General features: G+C 51.6%; 3 protein-coding genes and 1 non-coding gene across 4 annotated transcripts; 2 read left to right on the top strand and 2 right to left on the bottom strand.

The window, feature by feature from the left end:
* Positions 1–80: 80 nt before the first annotated feature.
* CstF64 (cleavage stimulation factor subunit 2 CstF64) lies at positions 81–1,874 on the top strand. The gene is made up of 6 exons (XM_018641141.1): positions 81–144; positions 317–395; positions 532–1,105; positions 1,213–1,408; positions 1,494–1,690; positions 1,776–1,874. Exons 1-6 carry the CDS (start codon positions 81–83, stop codon positions 1,872–1,874), a joined length of 1,209 nt encoding a protein of 402 aa, XP_018496657.1.
* Positions 1,875–2,049: 175 nt separating this feature from the next.
* Positions 2,050–4,973, bottom strand: CPT2 (Carnitine palmitoyltransferase 2). Its single transcript, XM_003747825.2, is given in 7 exon segments — positions 2,050–2,291; positions 2,294–2,782; positions 2,860–3,028; positions 3,123–3,424; positions 3,621–3,823; positions 3,915–4,421; positions 4,508–4,973. Coding segments are annotated over 7 exon segments (1,989 nt in total). The 5' UTR covers positions 4,585–4,973.
* Positions 4,974–6,244: 1,271 nt separating this feature from the next.
* On the bottom strand, positions 6,245–8,864 carry LOC100903481 (uncharacterized). Its single transcript, XR_003777131.1, has 10 exons — positions 8,773–8,864; positions 8,476–8,652; positions 8,190–8,398; positions 7,951–8,109; positions 7,707–7,868; positions 7,324–7,548; positions 7,044–7,226; positions 6,755–6,961; positions 6,453–6,667; positions 6,245–6,343 (listed from the first exon to the last, which is right to left on the bottom strand). It is a non-coding gene; the product is annotated as an uncharacterized LOC100903481 (transcript).
* Positions 8,865–10,609: 1,745 nt separating this feature from the next.
* Positions 10,610–11,509, top strand: LOC100903337 (fibroblast growth factor receptor substrate 3). Its single transcript, XM_029112646.1, has one exon. It carries the CDS (start codon positions 10,610–10,612, stop codon positions 11,456–11,458), a length of 849 nt encoding a protein of 282 aa, XP_028968479.1. The 3' UTR covers positions 11,459–11,509.
* Positions 11,510–15,256: the final 3,747 nt, after the last annotated feature.

Genomic DNA, 15,256 nt, shown 5'->3' with positions numbered 1-15,256 from the left:
TCCTACATTATGGCCTAGGCAGAGAGCGGCTCCCACCGGAACGATTTCAGAAAACTCCCAGAAGCCGCGAGGGAATCAAGATGAATACACTCCAAAGGAACGTCGATGTTTCCGTCGCCGAAAAGTCAGCTTGCTCAGTTTTCGGTGAGTTCAGGGCTGACCTCTTGGCGCGCAGTATCAAGCGAGTAAATAGACAGTCTGTAGTCGACGATCCCTATCTGATCGAGTTCTATTCTATCGTTCGATTCGTATGATAGCATCAGATCATGAGCTGAAATTCCGATGAATGCCCTAAACCCAGTCCACTCCTCCGCAGTTGGCAACATCCCGTACGACGCCACCGAAGAGCAACTGAAGACAATTTTCGAAGAAGTTGGTCCCGTTGTGAACTTCAGGTCAGAGTGTGCAGACCGTCATACTCGAGCTTGTCGACTCGAATGCTAGAGAATACGATCGAGTGATGTCATCCCATTCGATCCGGTTTCTATGTCTAGATCTGTCCCATCCTGACGCTTCTATCGCTTTACACAGGCTCGTGTACGATCGAGAAACCGGGAAACCCAAAGGCTATGGTTTCTGCGAATTCAAAGATCAGGAAACAGCTATGTCCGCTATGAGGAATCTGAATTCATTCGAGATCGGTGGACGTGCACTGCGAGTGGATCACGCAGCTTCGGAGAGGAACAAAGAAGAGCTCAAAGCCTTGTACGCGCAGTACGGAGGGCCTCCCGCCGAACCGATGTATGGCGAAGAGACGGACCATAACAAGACGCCCGAAGCCATTTCCAAAGCTGTAGCATCCCTGCCCCCCGAGCAAATGTTCCAATTGATGAAGCAAATGAAGACCTGTATCCAGAACAATCCGAACGAGGCTAGAAACCTCTTGCTCCAGAACCCGCAGTTAGCTTACGCGCTGCTCCAGGCGCAAGTCATAATGAAGATTGTCGATCCACAAGTGGCTCTGAGCATCCTCCACCGACAGAACCCAGTTTTGGCTAACATGCACGAGGCTCCCGTCGCAGTTGTTCCTCCGCCCGCAGCTCCCCTGCAGCCACCACCATTGCAACCGCCCATGCTCGCTCAGAGCATGCAACCGGCAATGCCGGTAAGTTTTCTTCCCCCTCCTTCTCGATACCGAAAAGACTCAAGGAGCCTTAATCACAATGCTCTTTGAGGCGCTCACTCAACGACTTACGAATGCGTGACTTACAGCCCATGCCGATGGGCAACTTCGGAGGACCTCCCTCTTCAGTGTCGAACATGGGAGACGGTGGGTTTCGTGGTGGGCCGCAAAGATTCGATCCGCGAGACAGGGACATGCGGGGTGAAAGAGGGCCCGAACGTGACCGCGATCTGCGAGGCATGCCCATGGACCAAGATCACAGAGTCGCACCATCAGGGAATGCTGGTAAGCATCGAGATAGTATTTGGTCTACGTCTACGTTAGCTGATCTTCGCTCGCCTGGAACCTTCTAACTTTCGATCGAATCCAGGTTACAGAGGGAGCTATGATCCCAGAAATCGAGTTGACCCGCGAGGCGGTAACGTCTACGGAGAGGGCAACAGGGGAGGGTTTTCCGGAGGGCCACCGGCGGCATCCGGAAGACCCGTTCCCCCGCCGCCTATTCTCCCGAACATGCAGATCGGCGGAGGTGCTAATGAGCAAGATAGAGCAGCCCTCATCATGCAGGTTCGTGTCCCCGAACTCCCCGGAATTGAAGGAGAAAAGCCGCACCCGACTTGAGACATAGCCTGATATCTCCGTTTTTCTGCAGGTCCTGTCGCTAAGTGATCAGCAATTGGCCTCCCTACCGCAGGACCAGAGGGAGAGTATTTTGGTTCTGAAGCGTCAGATCCAACAACAGGGCCGATGAGATTCCTGGACATTTCGCGCCGGGCCCCACGGCGATCCACTATTATGTATAAAGTACTTTTGGAAGGCTATTGATTGAAATATCATGCGGTGAAATTAGGAAGCTTCCCTCATTTCCAATATATTATCGTAGGTCATTCTCCAATTCGGGTATCCGGACTCTCTGTATGTAGAATTCACGGCTTGGACGAGGTATCACAACGCTGGAGTATATCCACTATTTGATCGAGGCCTTCTTTGAGGCACCTCGCCAAGTCTTCTCCGTTGTTGTGCGGTTTGTAGGATGAAATCAGAGTGCCGAAATTCTTCTCCGGCATCCCGTACCCAAGCCCGAAACCGTCCTCGATGACGGGCGCGAATCCGCCGGCGATGAAGGCTTCGCCGTGGAGTGTAGAGGTCGAGAGCGTGAACCTATTGTTTTCTGGAACACGGGATCTTCGTAGAGGGGATGGAGAGGCTGACCGTTCTGTTGAGCGACATGCTTCAGAGCGAACAGGTGACGATCGAATCCTTGCCCCAGAGCCGCTTCTTTCGTGAGCTGGTTGTGAGTTTTCGATGCTTCATCGATCAATTTCCTCACTTCTTGAGGGCTTGATCTATCGGAACATATCGCTTCGATGGCCCTTTTCGTCTCCTCGGTAGCTGGACGCACGGTTTCTGTCCGCCCATGGCGGAAGGCCGAGGTTGAGCACGACTCGTACGTGACGGGGATGAAACCATGCTGCTTGTAGAAACCGAGTTGGAAACTCAGCTGGAAGATCGCATCGGGCGAGAGCCTCTGATTCTTGATGAATTCTTTCGTGACTCCTTCGTGCTCTACAGCTGTCAAGTGCAAGCTACTCCTTTTCGCTTCATAAGCCGCCGTGGCTCGGGCGACTGCTTCTTGGAGCGCGGCGTCAATCACGAAATCTGGGGAAGACAAGGGATGAGCGAAGGTCCGGAATATCGGAGTCGGCGCAACGACCTAGGTTCCCCAAATCACTCACCGAGCTTCTTGACAGTGACGAGGTCAGCTCTGATGCCGTTTCCGGGATGGCAGCGATGCTTTTTCGTGGAATCATCGAAGACTTCATTGAAATATCGTAAAACGGCAACTCCGTCACCCCAAGAATGCTCGAAATTAACACAAGCGTTGCCACACTTCGTCACAATCATCTGAGGAGGCGCAACTCGATGAATACGACGCGACGTAATCCCCCCTCGGCCCGCCTCGAAATCATGTGAATGGAATTGCTTGCCAGCTGCATACCGAGAAACTCTTGTCGAACCATCGATTGTGAGCAGGACCATGAAGGAAATGATGAGCCAGTTCAATTCGATTATCGCCGGCAAGATCGAACTTTTCTTCGTCGAGGACCAACAGCATCACAGCGCTATCGATGTCCCGGAAGTGCTCTTGGTTTCCGTTTTCAGCCGCGGCTTCTCTCACCCGAGCCCACTCGTCTCGTTCCATGGTAGTGAGAGCTCCCAAGGGTGTCTGGGCTCTCGGGTCTTTGCTGTCCATTATGCAGGCCAGGTTGGCGAATATTGCTTGCGGGGAGACGATTTCGCCTGCGGATGGAGGCATACATTGGTCGAATTAGCCAGAAGGAATTATTCGGGGGGACAATATCATTCAGTTGCTCAGTGAGTAATTACTTCGGGGTTAGACAGTTAGTCAGCTAGCCGGTCGGACAGTTAGTCTCATTTGCGTTCGGTTTCCTGAGGAGGGGGCGTAGAGCAGCGTCTCTTGGGGGATACAACTCGCCATTCTGATCGACGACTTCGAACTTGTAGAAGTTTCCCAAATGCAGAACCACCATGTGTCTGGCATTCGGTTCGTAATGGAGTGTGTCTTTGCCTTCTCGAGGGATTCTAGACGTGTTGAAGAGATTCTTGAACTGCGACATGTCCAAGGGATACGCTTTGAAAGCGAACGACCCGTACCAGGACACCGATTCGGGCAATAATCTGCAAGCGCCTTCGCTTGTGAGCTGGAGGGGAGCGATTACGAAAGAAGTATCTCGATGAACGATCTATGCAAACGGAACAAGATACTCACCTCATCACGTCCCTGTAAAATGGTGAATCGCTTTTGGCGGGGTTCAGATGAAAGACCATTGGCTCCAGAGCATTCGCTTCGAGTGATTTCCGAAATCTCAATGATGAAGCTATTAGATTCGCCGCCCGCACCAACTGGTCGTTGTATTTTTCATCAGGATCTCTCCTCCATGCCAGAAAGGGGTTGTAGTTCAGGGGGACTGGCAGCCTAGACGAAAGATACATATCGAACCACGGTCCGCAAATGTAGGATGTGTGCTTGTTCTGTTTGTCGCTGTTCACGAGAGCTTCATGGAGTAACTTGCCCTGACCCTCGCTAAAGTCTCTCACGATGACCGCGGTCTTCTCTAATTCTTCCGCGGAAACCACCGGTTGCAGGGACCGAAGATATCGGGCGCATGTTTTCTCCAATGGTGGTATGGGGAGTCTGGGTAGAGATCTTTGGAAGTGCATTGTTGGGATTCTGCTCTGTTGCAGGTATTGGTACTCGGGGTCGGACCATTTTGAGCTGAAAGGATTCGGAGGCGAATTTCCAATTAGACACGACCCTGAAGGGCTGGCAAGCCGGTGATTCATATTGTTAGGAGGTATCACCTGTTCCTCGTTGATGTGATTGACAGAGACGACGTGAAAGTCCGCGAGCGAGGTATTCGCTTGAGAAGGAGAGCCATGACACTTGGACACGCTTAGACTAGGAGCGCTTGACGGTTTGGCACAAATCCGCCTGGGTGAGCCGTCCTAGACAATAACGGCCACCGAACGAGAACAAAGGATGGGCTACAACTGCAGCGACAGAGAGACGTTTGAAGGAGATTTTGTGGAGGGCTTTTAGATCCGGAGTAATGACAACGCCGATGCGGTATCAGATACCATCTCCGAGAGGAGGCTTAACTTTCTCAAGAGACGTCTCTGCCTGACGAGCACAGCGCCGCGATCTCCGCCGGGCTCCGTGATCGGGTTTCGACCGGGTAAGCTGTAAATCACTAAGGGACAGCCGCCCGTCGATTGCCCCGGAGAACAGAGAGTTTCCGATAGAACTCACGACCGCACAACCAGACGATTTAAGGATGTAAGGTCAGAGTGGGCCTTAAGAAGATTGTTCCATAAATAATACCCTCGAAGCAGTAGAGGACATCTTTTCAAATGAATCGCGATGTAAGCCAGAGATGATGAACTCCGCCCTGCGGGAACATTTCAGTCTCGCGCGAGAAATCCTTGCCTTCTGATCATCCTCTTATGTGCCGCCGTTTGTCGCGCGGAACGAAATCCTCACCCTCGGAGTCGGAGCGAAGCTTCTATGAAGCGATCAGCTGTGCCTGAGAGCAGAGCTTGGAGAGAAGGCCAGACGCCACCACTTACTGTGTGGCAATTCTGCATAGCGACGAATCGTTCGAACGAACTGTGTCATATGGTTTTATCCAAGTTCGAACCTCCATCGATTTGTTCCGAGAAGTGCCTGTCCCCGCGTCGAGACACGCGAGAGATCCTGGTACGTTTTAAGCATAGTCAGTTCCGTCGACCTAACCTCTGGCCGCGCGGCGTTCAGCGCGCTCCCGAGAAGATCGCGATGGCATACATGAACCTTCCTTAAAGATTCCCATCATCAACTCGTTCGTCGCTTGCGCGATCCGGGGAGATTACCATCCGAGTAAAGAAATCAGTTTGATATTCTAAGTCTTGCCCGGAAGGCCGGACATTAGTCAATGACGGTCTTGCCCCGCCGTTGGGCCCGAAACCCGTCGCGAACGTTCACGCCAGTCTCACGAGGACAGATTTTCCGCAGGCTCTGGAAGATGTCTCACCGCTCCCAAGTGCTGCAATTATACAAACGGATGCTGCGTGAAGCATCGAGATGGCCGAATTACAGCTACAGAACATACGCTGAACGGAAGATCAGACATGCTTTCAGGGAGAATCGCAGTCTGGAGCCGGATCGGATAGCGGATGCCGTCCTGAGAGCGCAAGAAAGTCTCGCCCTGATACAGCGGCAAGTCTTAGTCGGTATGATGTACAAAGCGAATGAGCTGGTGATCGAGAGACTCCAACGCCAAGGATAGTTCTAAATATTTTCCTTGTTCATGTATCCGAAATAAAGAATGAATACGCTATGTTCAGTTATCCCCCTTAAATCAATGACTAGGCAAGCCATCCAAAGTTTTTTCCCGAGGGATCGGACCGTGACGGGTCGTCCCGCATTTATTCCGAATACTTCCAGCCCCCGTTTCCCTTCCAGCATTCGCGAACAAGCGGTATTCAGAGTCGCCTATCCGCCTCCCTCGGGCACCGGGGGCTCAGCTCGTTCGGTCGCGACTTATTCGCCCATTGTCACTTTCACAAAAGAGGCAGCTTCATTGAGAAAGTTCTCCACTGCTCATAGAGAGCCAGCAGGGCTTTCATTGAATCACATTTGCGGATGCGCTGCTTCGAAATCTGGAAATTCGAGGAATTTTACAGTCAGCCCGCTTCTTGTCAGTCCTCCTGATTCTAGGAGCTTCGCGGGAGCAACGGCTAAGTTGGATTTCAGAGACTAATACTCCACCTTCACGGTCTCGTCCATCGACTTGGGAACTAGAATTTTCGGCTCTAACGAGAAGGTTTTCCTGAGCAATATTTTCAAGAAGATCGCTCTCAGTGATAGCGTTTGTTTCCTACTAGCTTTTTCCCAAACGATTCGAACAAGCTTCGAGTTTCCGAGGTCCGATGCGATGCAAGGCCCTCCACCGGCCACGATTGCTCGCAATACCGTTTGAAGGTCTGTCAAGAGCAGCGGGTCAGTACGATCGAGCTTACTGAAGTCGTCAAATACTTTCCGCTGAGGGATCAGGGACGGATCTTCGATACCTTTGGTGATGCAGCACTCGACTGACGGTCGATGTACCAGAAATCCAGGATGAGGAATGTCGGAGAAGCAAACCAGCGGACATATATCTTGTTCGTGAATCAACAGCGACAGAATGCGCGGGAAGAAGCGACTCTTGAGCGACAGGAACACCCGTAGTGACAGGAGCAGGGATTTCGGACTCTCGATTTGGAGGCTGACGCGGGTACCTTTTCGAAAGATCGATCTGTCAGACTTGATTCCCGAAGTGGGAGGGTCTCGAGTTTTCCGAAAGACTTCTATGTCAATAACCTCGATAATGGAACGCTGCGCTCTTAGTCATGGCTACGTCTCTCCCGTGCGGCCTCAGGATCACAGTGGCCATCCACATCGTTGAATCGAAAATTTCTCCGGACGCTAGGTCGCAGCTTATGATTTGATCTTCGATGAAAGATGGATGAGAATGTTGGGTGACCTCGCAAGTAACCTCGACGGCTGGAGGAAATTGTGTGAGTCGAGATGAAGGAAAATACTGCTGAACGGTCCCGAATCAGAGATATATAGCCCTGCCAAGACAGTGAGTCGGGCTCACCATGGAACTTGAGATACATCAATAGAGCCATCTGTCGCTGAGCCGAGTCCATGACCGAGAGCTGGTCTGATGCTCGACTTTCTTTCAGATCCGCCAGTTTTTGTATTTTCTCCCACGGATCGCTCTCGCCATCGGTGCTCTCCGCGGATGGGCTTTGGGCAAACTCTTCCGATGTCATCGAACATATCCGTCCCGAATTGAAAACACAAATTAGATCCTCGATACCTGTGGGACATCGGTCGGAAACTTATATCTGCGCCGTCGTCACTAGCGACAAATGAAATCACCTAGAGCGAGACGTTCTGGCTTATGCGTACTCTCTTGACTTCTCGCAAGCGAGAGCACTCCTATCCATTTGGATCGGCTCAGGATTGACTTATCACCATCGAATCGCAGCACGAAGCCCTCCGACGGGGTCGCAATGTAGGCCGATTTCCCAATCGAGAAGACCCGGAGCACTGGTGCCACACAAGATTGCTCCTGGATTTGCAGCGCACTCGAGACAGCATAGAACCGTCCTAGACAGCTTATGATGTGCAGTGTATCTATGGAAGAAGAGCCCGAATGAGACCGGATCTTAGTCTGGATCCGCGGCGCTATCGGAAACGCTTTCGGATAGAGTCCCACCAGCTATCAGACCAGTCCAAATCGCAGGGGAATGCAAGTCAGCAACTTTTACAAATTCCCCCAGAGTGTCATGTTCCAGAACCGCGGTCCACAGAGAGCCGTCCGAGAGGCTGACCCACGTTCTGCCGGGCAGCGCTTCGATAGTGAAGGGGGCTTCGGCTGCAAAATATTTCCGAATCAGTTTCGAAAGTCGTCTTGCCAACTGGCGATAATCACCGACCCGGCCAAGCTTCACGCACCGAGTTCCAAGAAATCCAGATTGTAGACAGCAGTGAGAGGAATCTCTCGCTGAGCTAGTATTTGAGCTTTCTTATTGGTGAGGGTGACGAAAACTTTCCTCTGGAGATCAGCTGTCCACAGCAGGAGGAATCGCCCGTTGTCGAAAGTGAATGCAATGATTTTGGCGTCTTTTGTGAGATCAATGAACACGGAAGGAGGTGTCTGGGAACTTCAAAACAGAACGTAGACTACTCATTCTCTCTCCGGGAGAGGTCTGATGGGATATTCCGAGGTACAGAGCACTGCCTGCCTGTCTCTGAGCGGACTTACTTCTCCGGAGCCCAGAATAAGATCGAACTATTTGAAGCCGCGAACAGGTACTTCGACAGTGCCTTTACTTCGGTGACTGCAGTAAACTTCAGATACTGCGGGATTCCGATCGTGGTGTCTACCTTGACGCATCCGAAACGCTGGGGCTCCTGCCTGAGTATGTGTTACCAGCATCGTTAGTCAATTCATGCTCACTTGATTGCGTACTCGAAGATCGATCGTTACAGCCATCATTAAACCCAGCAGCGTACAATGAAGAGCCCTATACATTACCAGCAGAGATATACTCCTCTCGGTTTCTCTACGTTGTTCAGGAACACCTTTGAGCTAATCCCGAGCTGGGGAACTTCGCCCAGCTCTTTCATCGCTGTCCAAAGCTCCCACTGCAATTCCTTGCAGCATCGGATACTTCCCTTCGGATGCAAAAATCTGAATGCCGGGTTTCACCGAAGATTCTATCACTTGACATCCGAGCGCTCTTGGGTTGGAGGACAGATGTTCCGAAAAACTTGGCGGGATGAGAATTCTTGCTCGAGGCAAGGTCGTTCCTCAGAGGGTCGTGATCGAACTCGTCAATTGAATGCCATGACCGAGATCGCTCGAGATCGCGTTCAAGCAATGAGTTCGGCATGCGGCATGCAGACATGAAATTCGGGTCGTACGCTTGTGCGCTTTGTACGGTGTGCTTTCGTTTGCTAGTTCGTATGCTCAAGAGAGCGTACGATTGTTCCTATTCTAAGTCTGTGGTTGGTCCGTACACCTAGTACACGGGGAAAATTCCTCCAAAAATTGAATCTGTCGGTGGGAGAGTGCAGATAGTGATGACGATGATCTTCGCTGGAAGTTTGACCGGGCGCGGGCGGTTTCCTCCACCTTTCTGTGTAATCCCGTGGGATCCGAGGCGGCTGGAAATCAGAACTGGAAAGGGCGGGAGGCACCGTTCCGGTCACACTCTCGCAAGAGATCACCACCGTCATTGTCTACACTCACCAGCCGACGGATTCTATTTTTGTGGAACTCTGCCCTGCGCGCTTCTTGTACGCACGCTACATAGACTCGGCATTCGTACAATTGTACGCCCTCTCCAGGGTGAGTACGAGCGAATGAATGACGCCGTACAGAGCGTACAAGTAAACAGACTGGATTTCATGGCATGTTATGGAGAGTGGATGATTCCGACCGCGAAATCCGCTCGAACTTGAATGTAATTCTACGAGTGAACAAAAACATTTCAGACGGATCGAAGCGAAGCGGGAGTTTTATTCATGAGAAAACACGGACGGAACATGTCGCAAGAGTGAAGTTTTCGGGGATGGCGGATGAATGAGCGCTCTCTGAGCTGAGCTGCGAGAGCTTCGAGGAACTTGCGGTGACAACCAGAGCTTTTGAGGTGGTACAAGATTAATGAATGGGGAATAGCGGTCTGGTCGTGCATAGGTGTTGCCTCGGAGAGGAAGTTCGGGAGCGTCAGACATACGACCGCAGGACTGACTGAGTGAGTGAGTGAGACGTCGTACCGAGAAGCCGAGGAGTGTAGAGAGGACCGCCTCGCGGCCGCACCTCAATTTTCAGCAAAGATCAAAGACATCAACAAGTTCAATCTCCCGTCAACAGATCAAGCCCTGTTCAATTTTTCACACTCCGCTGCAAATTGTAGGGATTTACCACAGACTTCAAATACGTATTAAGCGACGGCATCCCTCCTATGCGGATAATCCCAGGAAAAAGTACGACCTATAAACGTTTCCAGGTCTACACTCTCCGCCGTTGTCGTCGCCACCCTCTGATGTTGCTGCCCGACTCTACGGATTTGTTTTTGGGCTTGAGAGGCCCGTGGGCAGCGCACTGTCGTTGTCGTCTCCGTCCTTGCGGGGATGAGTTCCCGTCCTCTGATCGCCAGCGTGGGCTCGACCGCGGTACGGCCTGCTTCAACAGCTGTAGTGTCGGACTTGGCTGCTGCTGAGGAACCACTGTTGCGGATTCGGCCGACAACAATTCCTAAAACCGATGTTGGCGAGAATAAGACGACCGATGTTGGTAACGAACAACATGAATGGGAGAAGGGGACGTTCGAGCGGCCGTAGCTCTCAGAGTTGATGTAGCCGATGGGATGGGTAATTGTGTTTCGCCGGAGACGGATGATTCGTCGTTCGCGGTGTGGAACGTCGACGATGGCGGGAACCGGGTGCAACCGGGAAGGATATCACTGACAGAAACACATCTCGTCTTCGTACAGAAGGCTGGTGAGCCGATCCGTTGGCCCCTCAGTGGACTCCGACGGTACGGTTTCGATGCGGAACTTTTCTCATTCGAATCGGGTCGACGCTGTCCGACAGGTAGCGGCGTTTACGCTTTCAAGTGTCCACGGGCGGAGCGTCTCTTCAATCTGCTCCAAGAACGGATACAGGCTCAAGCTCCGATTCGGCCGAATTCATTGATCGATTCTCCACCGACCCCTCAAGAACTGCGGACCACAGCTGACTACCTCGAACCCATTTCGCTGGGCGCACAAGTGGTGTCTACGGTGAACTTTGTCAACAATGTGTCGCCGCTCGGAGCTGCCGGTGCTGGACCAGTTTATCAGAACGTTCCCGTGCAAAATCAACAGCAGCAGCGGCAATCGCTGCCTCAGCAAGGAATACATCAAAACCAAGCAGCACAGGAAGCGCAAGTTCCGCCTGCGTCGTCGGCGAACGCGTTAGCGTCGATGTCGAACGGTAGCAAGGATTTCGTCGCCTCGATGGACTCTTTGACCGCGCCGGGCGTGAATTACGTTGTACTCGATCTCGATCAGCCCAGTGAGCCGCCCACGCCCACGTCTCCGACGACTCCGACCCCAGCAATCGCGAGCGCGACTCCGCAGTCTCCTTCCGCTCCACTCGGTTATGCTCAAATCGACTTTGACAAGACGATGGCCTTGCAGCACATAGCGAGCCGATCGAGAACTTCGGACTTGTGATTCCTACCAAAGGCAGCTGGAGCGATCAGTTTCCGGGATCGGCGAGTCTACGACGGTCGTTTCATCGTAGCCGGAGATCATACGTGAAGGTACCTCAACAGTTCATGACCGCAAACACGACGACGTCCCCGACAGTGATGGTGAAGCCGACACATACACGAGCAGGGAGAACAATAAATATTCCAGAGGCAAGGCTTCCTCCGCTGCGATTGCGACCCCCTATCTATGTGACGCCTGAATTGCGGATCATTGGAGGAACTGATGCCGCTTTCTTCAGACATACGCGCGATCATGCTCTCAGCGTGATACCCGAACTATCCAGGGGCCCTTTCAAACCACCCCGCCAACCGGCAAGCGCGCTGGTCTGTGTGCCTGTCTCATTGTTCGTGTGTACGCGTCGAGAGCGGTGGCCTGACAGAGAGTCGGGGAACGTCATCCCTTTTCCCTCCTACAAATTGGAATTTACTTTCAACGCAACAACCGGCAGGGAGTGAAGTCTTCGAAGTCGTTGAGGACACCATCCTCCCTCCCGCTTTCGCTTAACCGAGCTCTCGGAATGAGATCTCATCATTAGATGAAACGAAAACGTGAATGTCGTTGTGCTGCTCCGGAATTATGGTGAAGACTTCGCGACAAGAAAGCTGTCCGTAAACGACGACCTCCGTCAGAGCCTCCGTCGCTTGATTGTGGCTGGGTTGTTGAATCTGTTGTCAGCCCTATTCATCTCGGATAGGCGAAAGTTTGGGGTGAACGCTGAGAAGTGGTGATCTACTAACCACCGCTGACTGACTGGGGCGGACACGGGAAGCTGTCATTGGGTCTACTCAGGCAGTCTGACAGAGGTTCTAGAAGAACCACTCAGATTCCGCGAGAGTATCACCGGAGCATTAGGATCCGCTGTGAGGACTGGGCTCCGGGAATATAATTTTTCCGGACACCACGTTTCCTGACTGCGGTTCGCCGCAGACGCCCCATGTCGAGCTGGGATCGCAAATCATGGCGGTCCTAGGAAGCGCGGGTGTCTGCAAAGGCTAAAGAGGACCCCGACCGACGTGTCTCGCTCCCGAGTACAGGTGCCACAACTCGAGAAGAAGATACGATCATCAAGAAGATACCATTACCGTCGGCGAGATATTATAATCGACTTCAGTTCTCTGAGTCACAATAGATGGAACATTGAAGTATTATACAAGTTCCTCAGGGACGGCGAGCTCTGACAGTAATGCTTGAGCTTACTGTAGGTAGACCAAAACTTGTTGCAATTTCGTATTCGGGCTTTGTTAACTCCCGAATCAGAAGGCTTTGAACTCAAACTAGGTCTTGAATGAGAAACAGTATTCACATCGAGCGCACGTGATTGTTTATGGAGCCCTGCAAGCAAGCCCCGGGCGTCGGAACAGCACCTGGCGCGACGGGAGAATACACTCATTCTCTTTATGGATCTAGGCCGGGTGCCTGCGTGATCTCGCGCACGAACAAAGAGCTCCGAGGAACGAAGAAAGGGCATACCTAAGAGCTTGTCAGTAGGGCCGTTCCGGATGGTCCAGGATAGTCCTCTAGACCCTAGAGCGCCTCGTTCGAATCCGAGCCTTGGTGTCCGTCTTGGCGCTAGGGATGAGTTCGTAGGGAAACTCATCTGACATTCGTACGCTTGCCATGCAAGTCGATCAGTGTACGTACCCCTGGCTGTCACCCAGCTATATTTTCAGGAATAGCGCGAGTTCCTTTCGTCGTCGGCAGTCGGCATTGTGCCGAGAGACATTCGTCCTCCGTACCGCGAAAAGTCGGGACATTCTGGGAGGTGCGATGACGAATGGTGTGAAAGATCAGGTGAATTATACGGAAAACGGCCAAAGATTTTCATACGCCAAGTGCCTCCCCAACGTGTCGGGAACTCCGGAAGTCGGAGAAGGGATTATGTACAGAGACAACGTGGGAAGCGAAGGAAGTCAAAGCGATTTATATATACAACATACCTTCATATAAATAAAGTCGGAGAACGTATCATATATATACTTCTACGTACACGGATGTATATCTATACCTACATATACGGAAAGGTCGGACAAGCTAATTCAGGAGTAAATGGATGTCGCTCATCAACAAGGTGCACGCGCCTTCGGATCCCAGGCTGGTTCATAGTTTGGTTGGGATGGATTTCCGGGAACTATTATCTTTCTGAAACTGTCTAATCGCCCCCGGAATAACTTAGGAGCACCCCCGATCGGGCATAAAAGGCCACCTGATTCCGCCCGTTCGATTCCTGCTCGCCGCATCTTTCTTTTGTCTTCCTTGATTCCACTTGTCTCCTCGCCGGCTAGGGATTACGGTCACCGTGGAAAATTAAATCCCTCGCAATCTCGATACCAACGATCGAGTATACTACTCCTCCGGATGCTCCCTCATGAGGAAACTCAAGGGAACCCATGAAAGCTGGGGGCGGGAGCCTCGCGGAGATGCGGATTTCGTAACTGATCAGGGCTCTACTTCAGCCACACCTCAGCCGATTTGAGCGACCCTGTTTACACAACGCCCCGCGCGACGTCCCCCGTGTGGATTGCAACAGTTTTGGGAACTCGGGGAAGGATTGACTCCCGAAACCGCTCGAAGATTTCCGGGGCAATCTTCCATTTCCATAATTCTCGGTCAGTCGCACTTCGGATTCTCGGAAGAGAAATAATTTGCTCCGGCTGGATTCTGCAGGATCGGTACAGATATGCTCGATGAAGAGTTCGCGGAATGGAAACCCAATCTTCCTTCCAGTCGTAGGATACTGATATTCGCAGGGGTCCCAAGGAGAGCTCGGCTACTCCATTGGAGCCCCGGATCCATGCTCCGAGGAAACCGACGAGTGCCCCATGGGGTGGCAGATCTCCCCTTGTGGACGAGTGCTTGCTAGTGAGAGCACTCCGATGTAAAAGGCGCCAAATTCATTGTGGCAGCTCTGCAGTCGACTACCTTCATCAGCATGAATTGCGTAGTCCCGGCGTGGCTGAACCACCAGCAGCTGAGAATAAATTGTTCGCCGAGCTTGTCTCGAGAGCCGTTCCACTAATTAGAATCAGGCATGAGTGGGATGTTTTCATTAATGAAAATACGGACTTTATCAAATTATATTCCTGTATTCCATTTGATGGTACATTTCAACATGTACGCGACAACTTCACCCAGGATCAATCGGAACAACCAAAGGTTTTGTTTAAAATCCGTACATCCAGCGGATCCACCAAGACAGGAATTCAACAGGGAGAGTTCCTCGAGGTCCTCTTATTTACATCATTATATACAATCGAAGCCTCTTCCTTTCATTTGTGTGTCACGAGTTCAACTCGTTAACAGCAACTATAAAGTATGCTAATCTCAATAGGTGACGGCAGAAAGAACCCGGATAACATTTTATATACGATGAGAGTCTGAAAATCGGGCATCTTCCGAGGGCAAGCCTTACAAAATTGAGTTCCGACAAGGAAACCGGAAAAGCTAATTAGTTTAACAATGAAAATATCGGTTAGAAGATCGATTGCCTGAAAGGACTGAGTGAACCCGGAATAAATGAGGAGCAAACGAGAGAAAACTACCTATATAATTTACATAGATTTCCTAATGAAGAACGGAGTAGTAATCCAAATAATACTCTAAGGAATACTCGGAATACAAGTGAACTTAATGAATGCTCATCGTCGATGGCCGAAGCCCCGAGCAACAGGGCGAGCCCGAGCGTCCCAACCTTCTATCGGTCCGACGCTACGCTTCCAATCTCTAAACGGATATTGTGACAGTCTCGGGGATGACTTCCCC

The sequence above is a fragment of the Galendromus occidentalis genome, unplaced genomic scaffold, assembly GCF_000255335.2.
Source record: "Galendromus occidentalis unplaced genomic scaffold, Mocc_1.1 scf7180000077524, whole genome shotgun sequence".
In the NCBI taxonomy this organism is placed as follows: Eukaryota; Metazoa; Arthropoda; class Arachnida; order Mesostigmata; family Phytoseiidae; genus Galendromus; species Galendromus occidentalis.
This window is presented reverse-complemented; position numbering and strand designations above follow the sequence as displayed.

Excerpts from the sequence above, each read along its gene's own strand:
- CstF64 (XM_018641141.1), top strand. The coding sequence starts at position 81 with ATGAATACACTCCAAAGGAACGTCGATGTTTCCGTCGCCGAAAAGTCA. Across the intron at positions 396-531 it reads GGTCCCGTTGTGAACTTCAG|GCTCGTGTACGATCGAGAAA; the intron begins GTCAGAGTGTGC and ends CGCTTTACACAG. Across the intron at positions 1,106-1,212 it reads GCATGCAACCGGCAATGCCG|CCCATGCCGATGGGCAACTT; the intron begins GTAAGTTTTCTT and ends CGTGACTTACAG.
- LOC100903337 (XM_029112646.1), top strand. The coding sequence starts at position 10,610 with ATGGGTAATTGTGTTTCGCCGGAGACGGATGATTCGTCGTTCGCGGTG.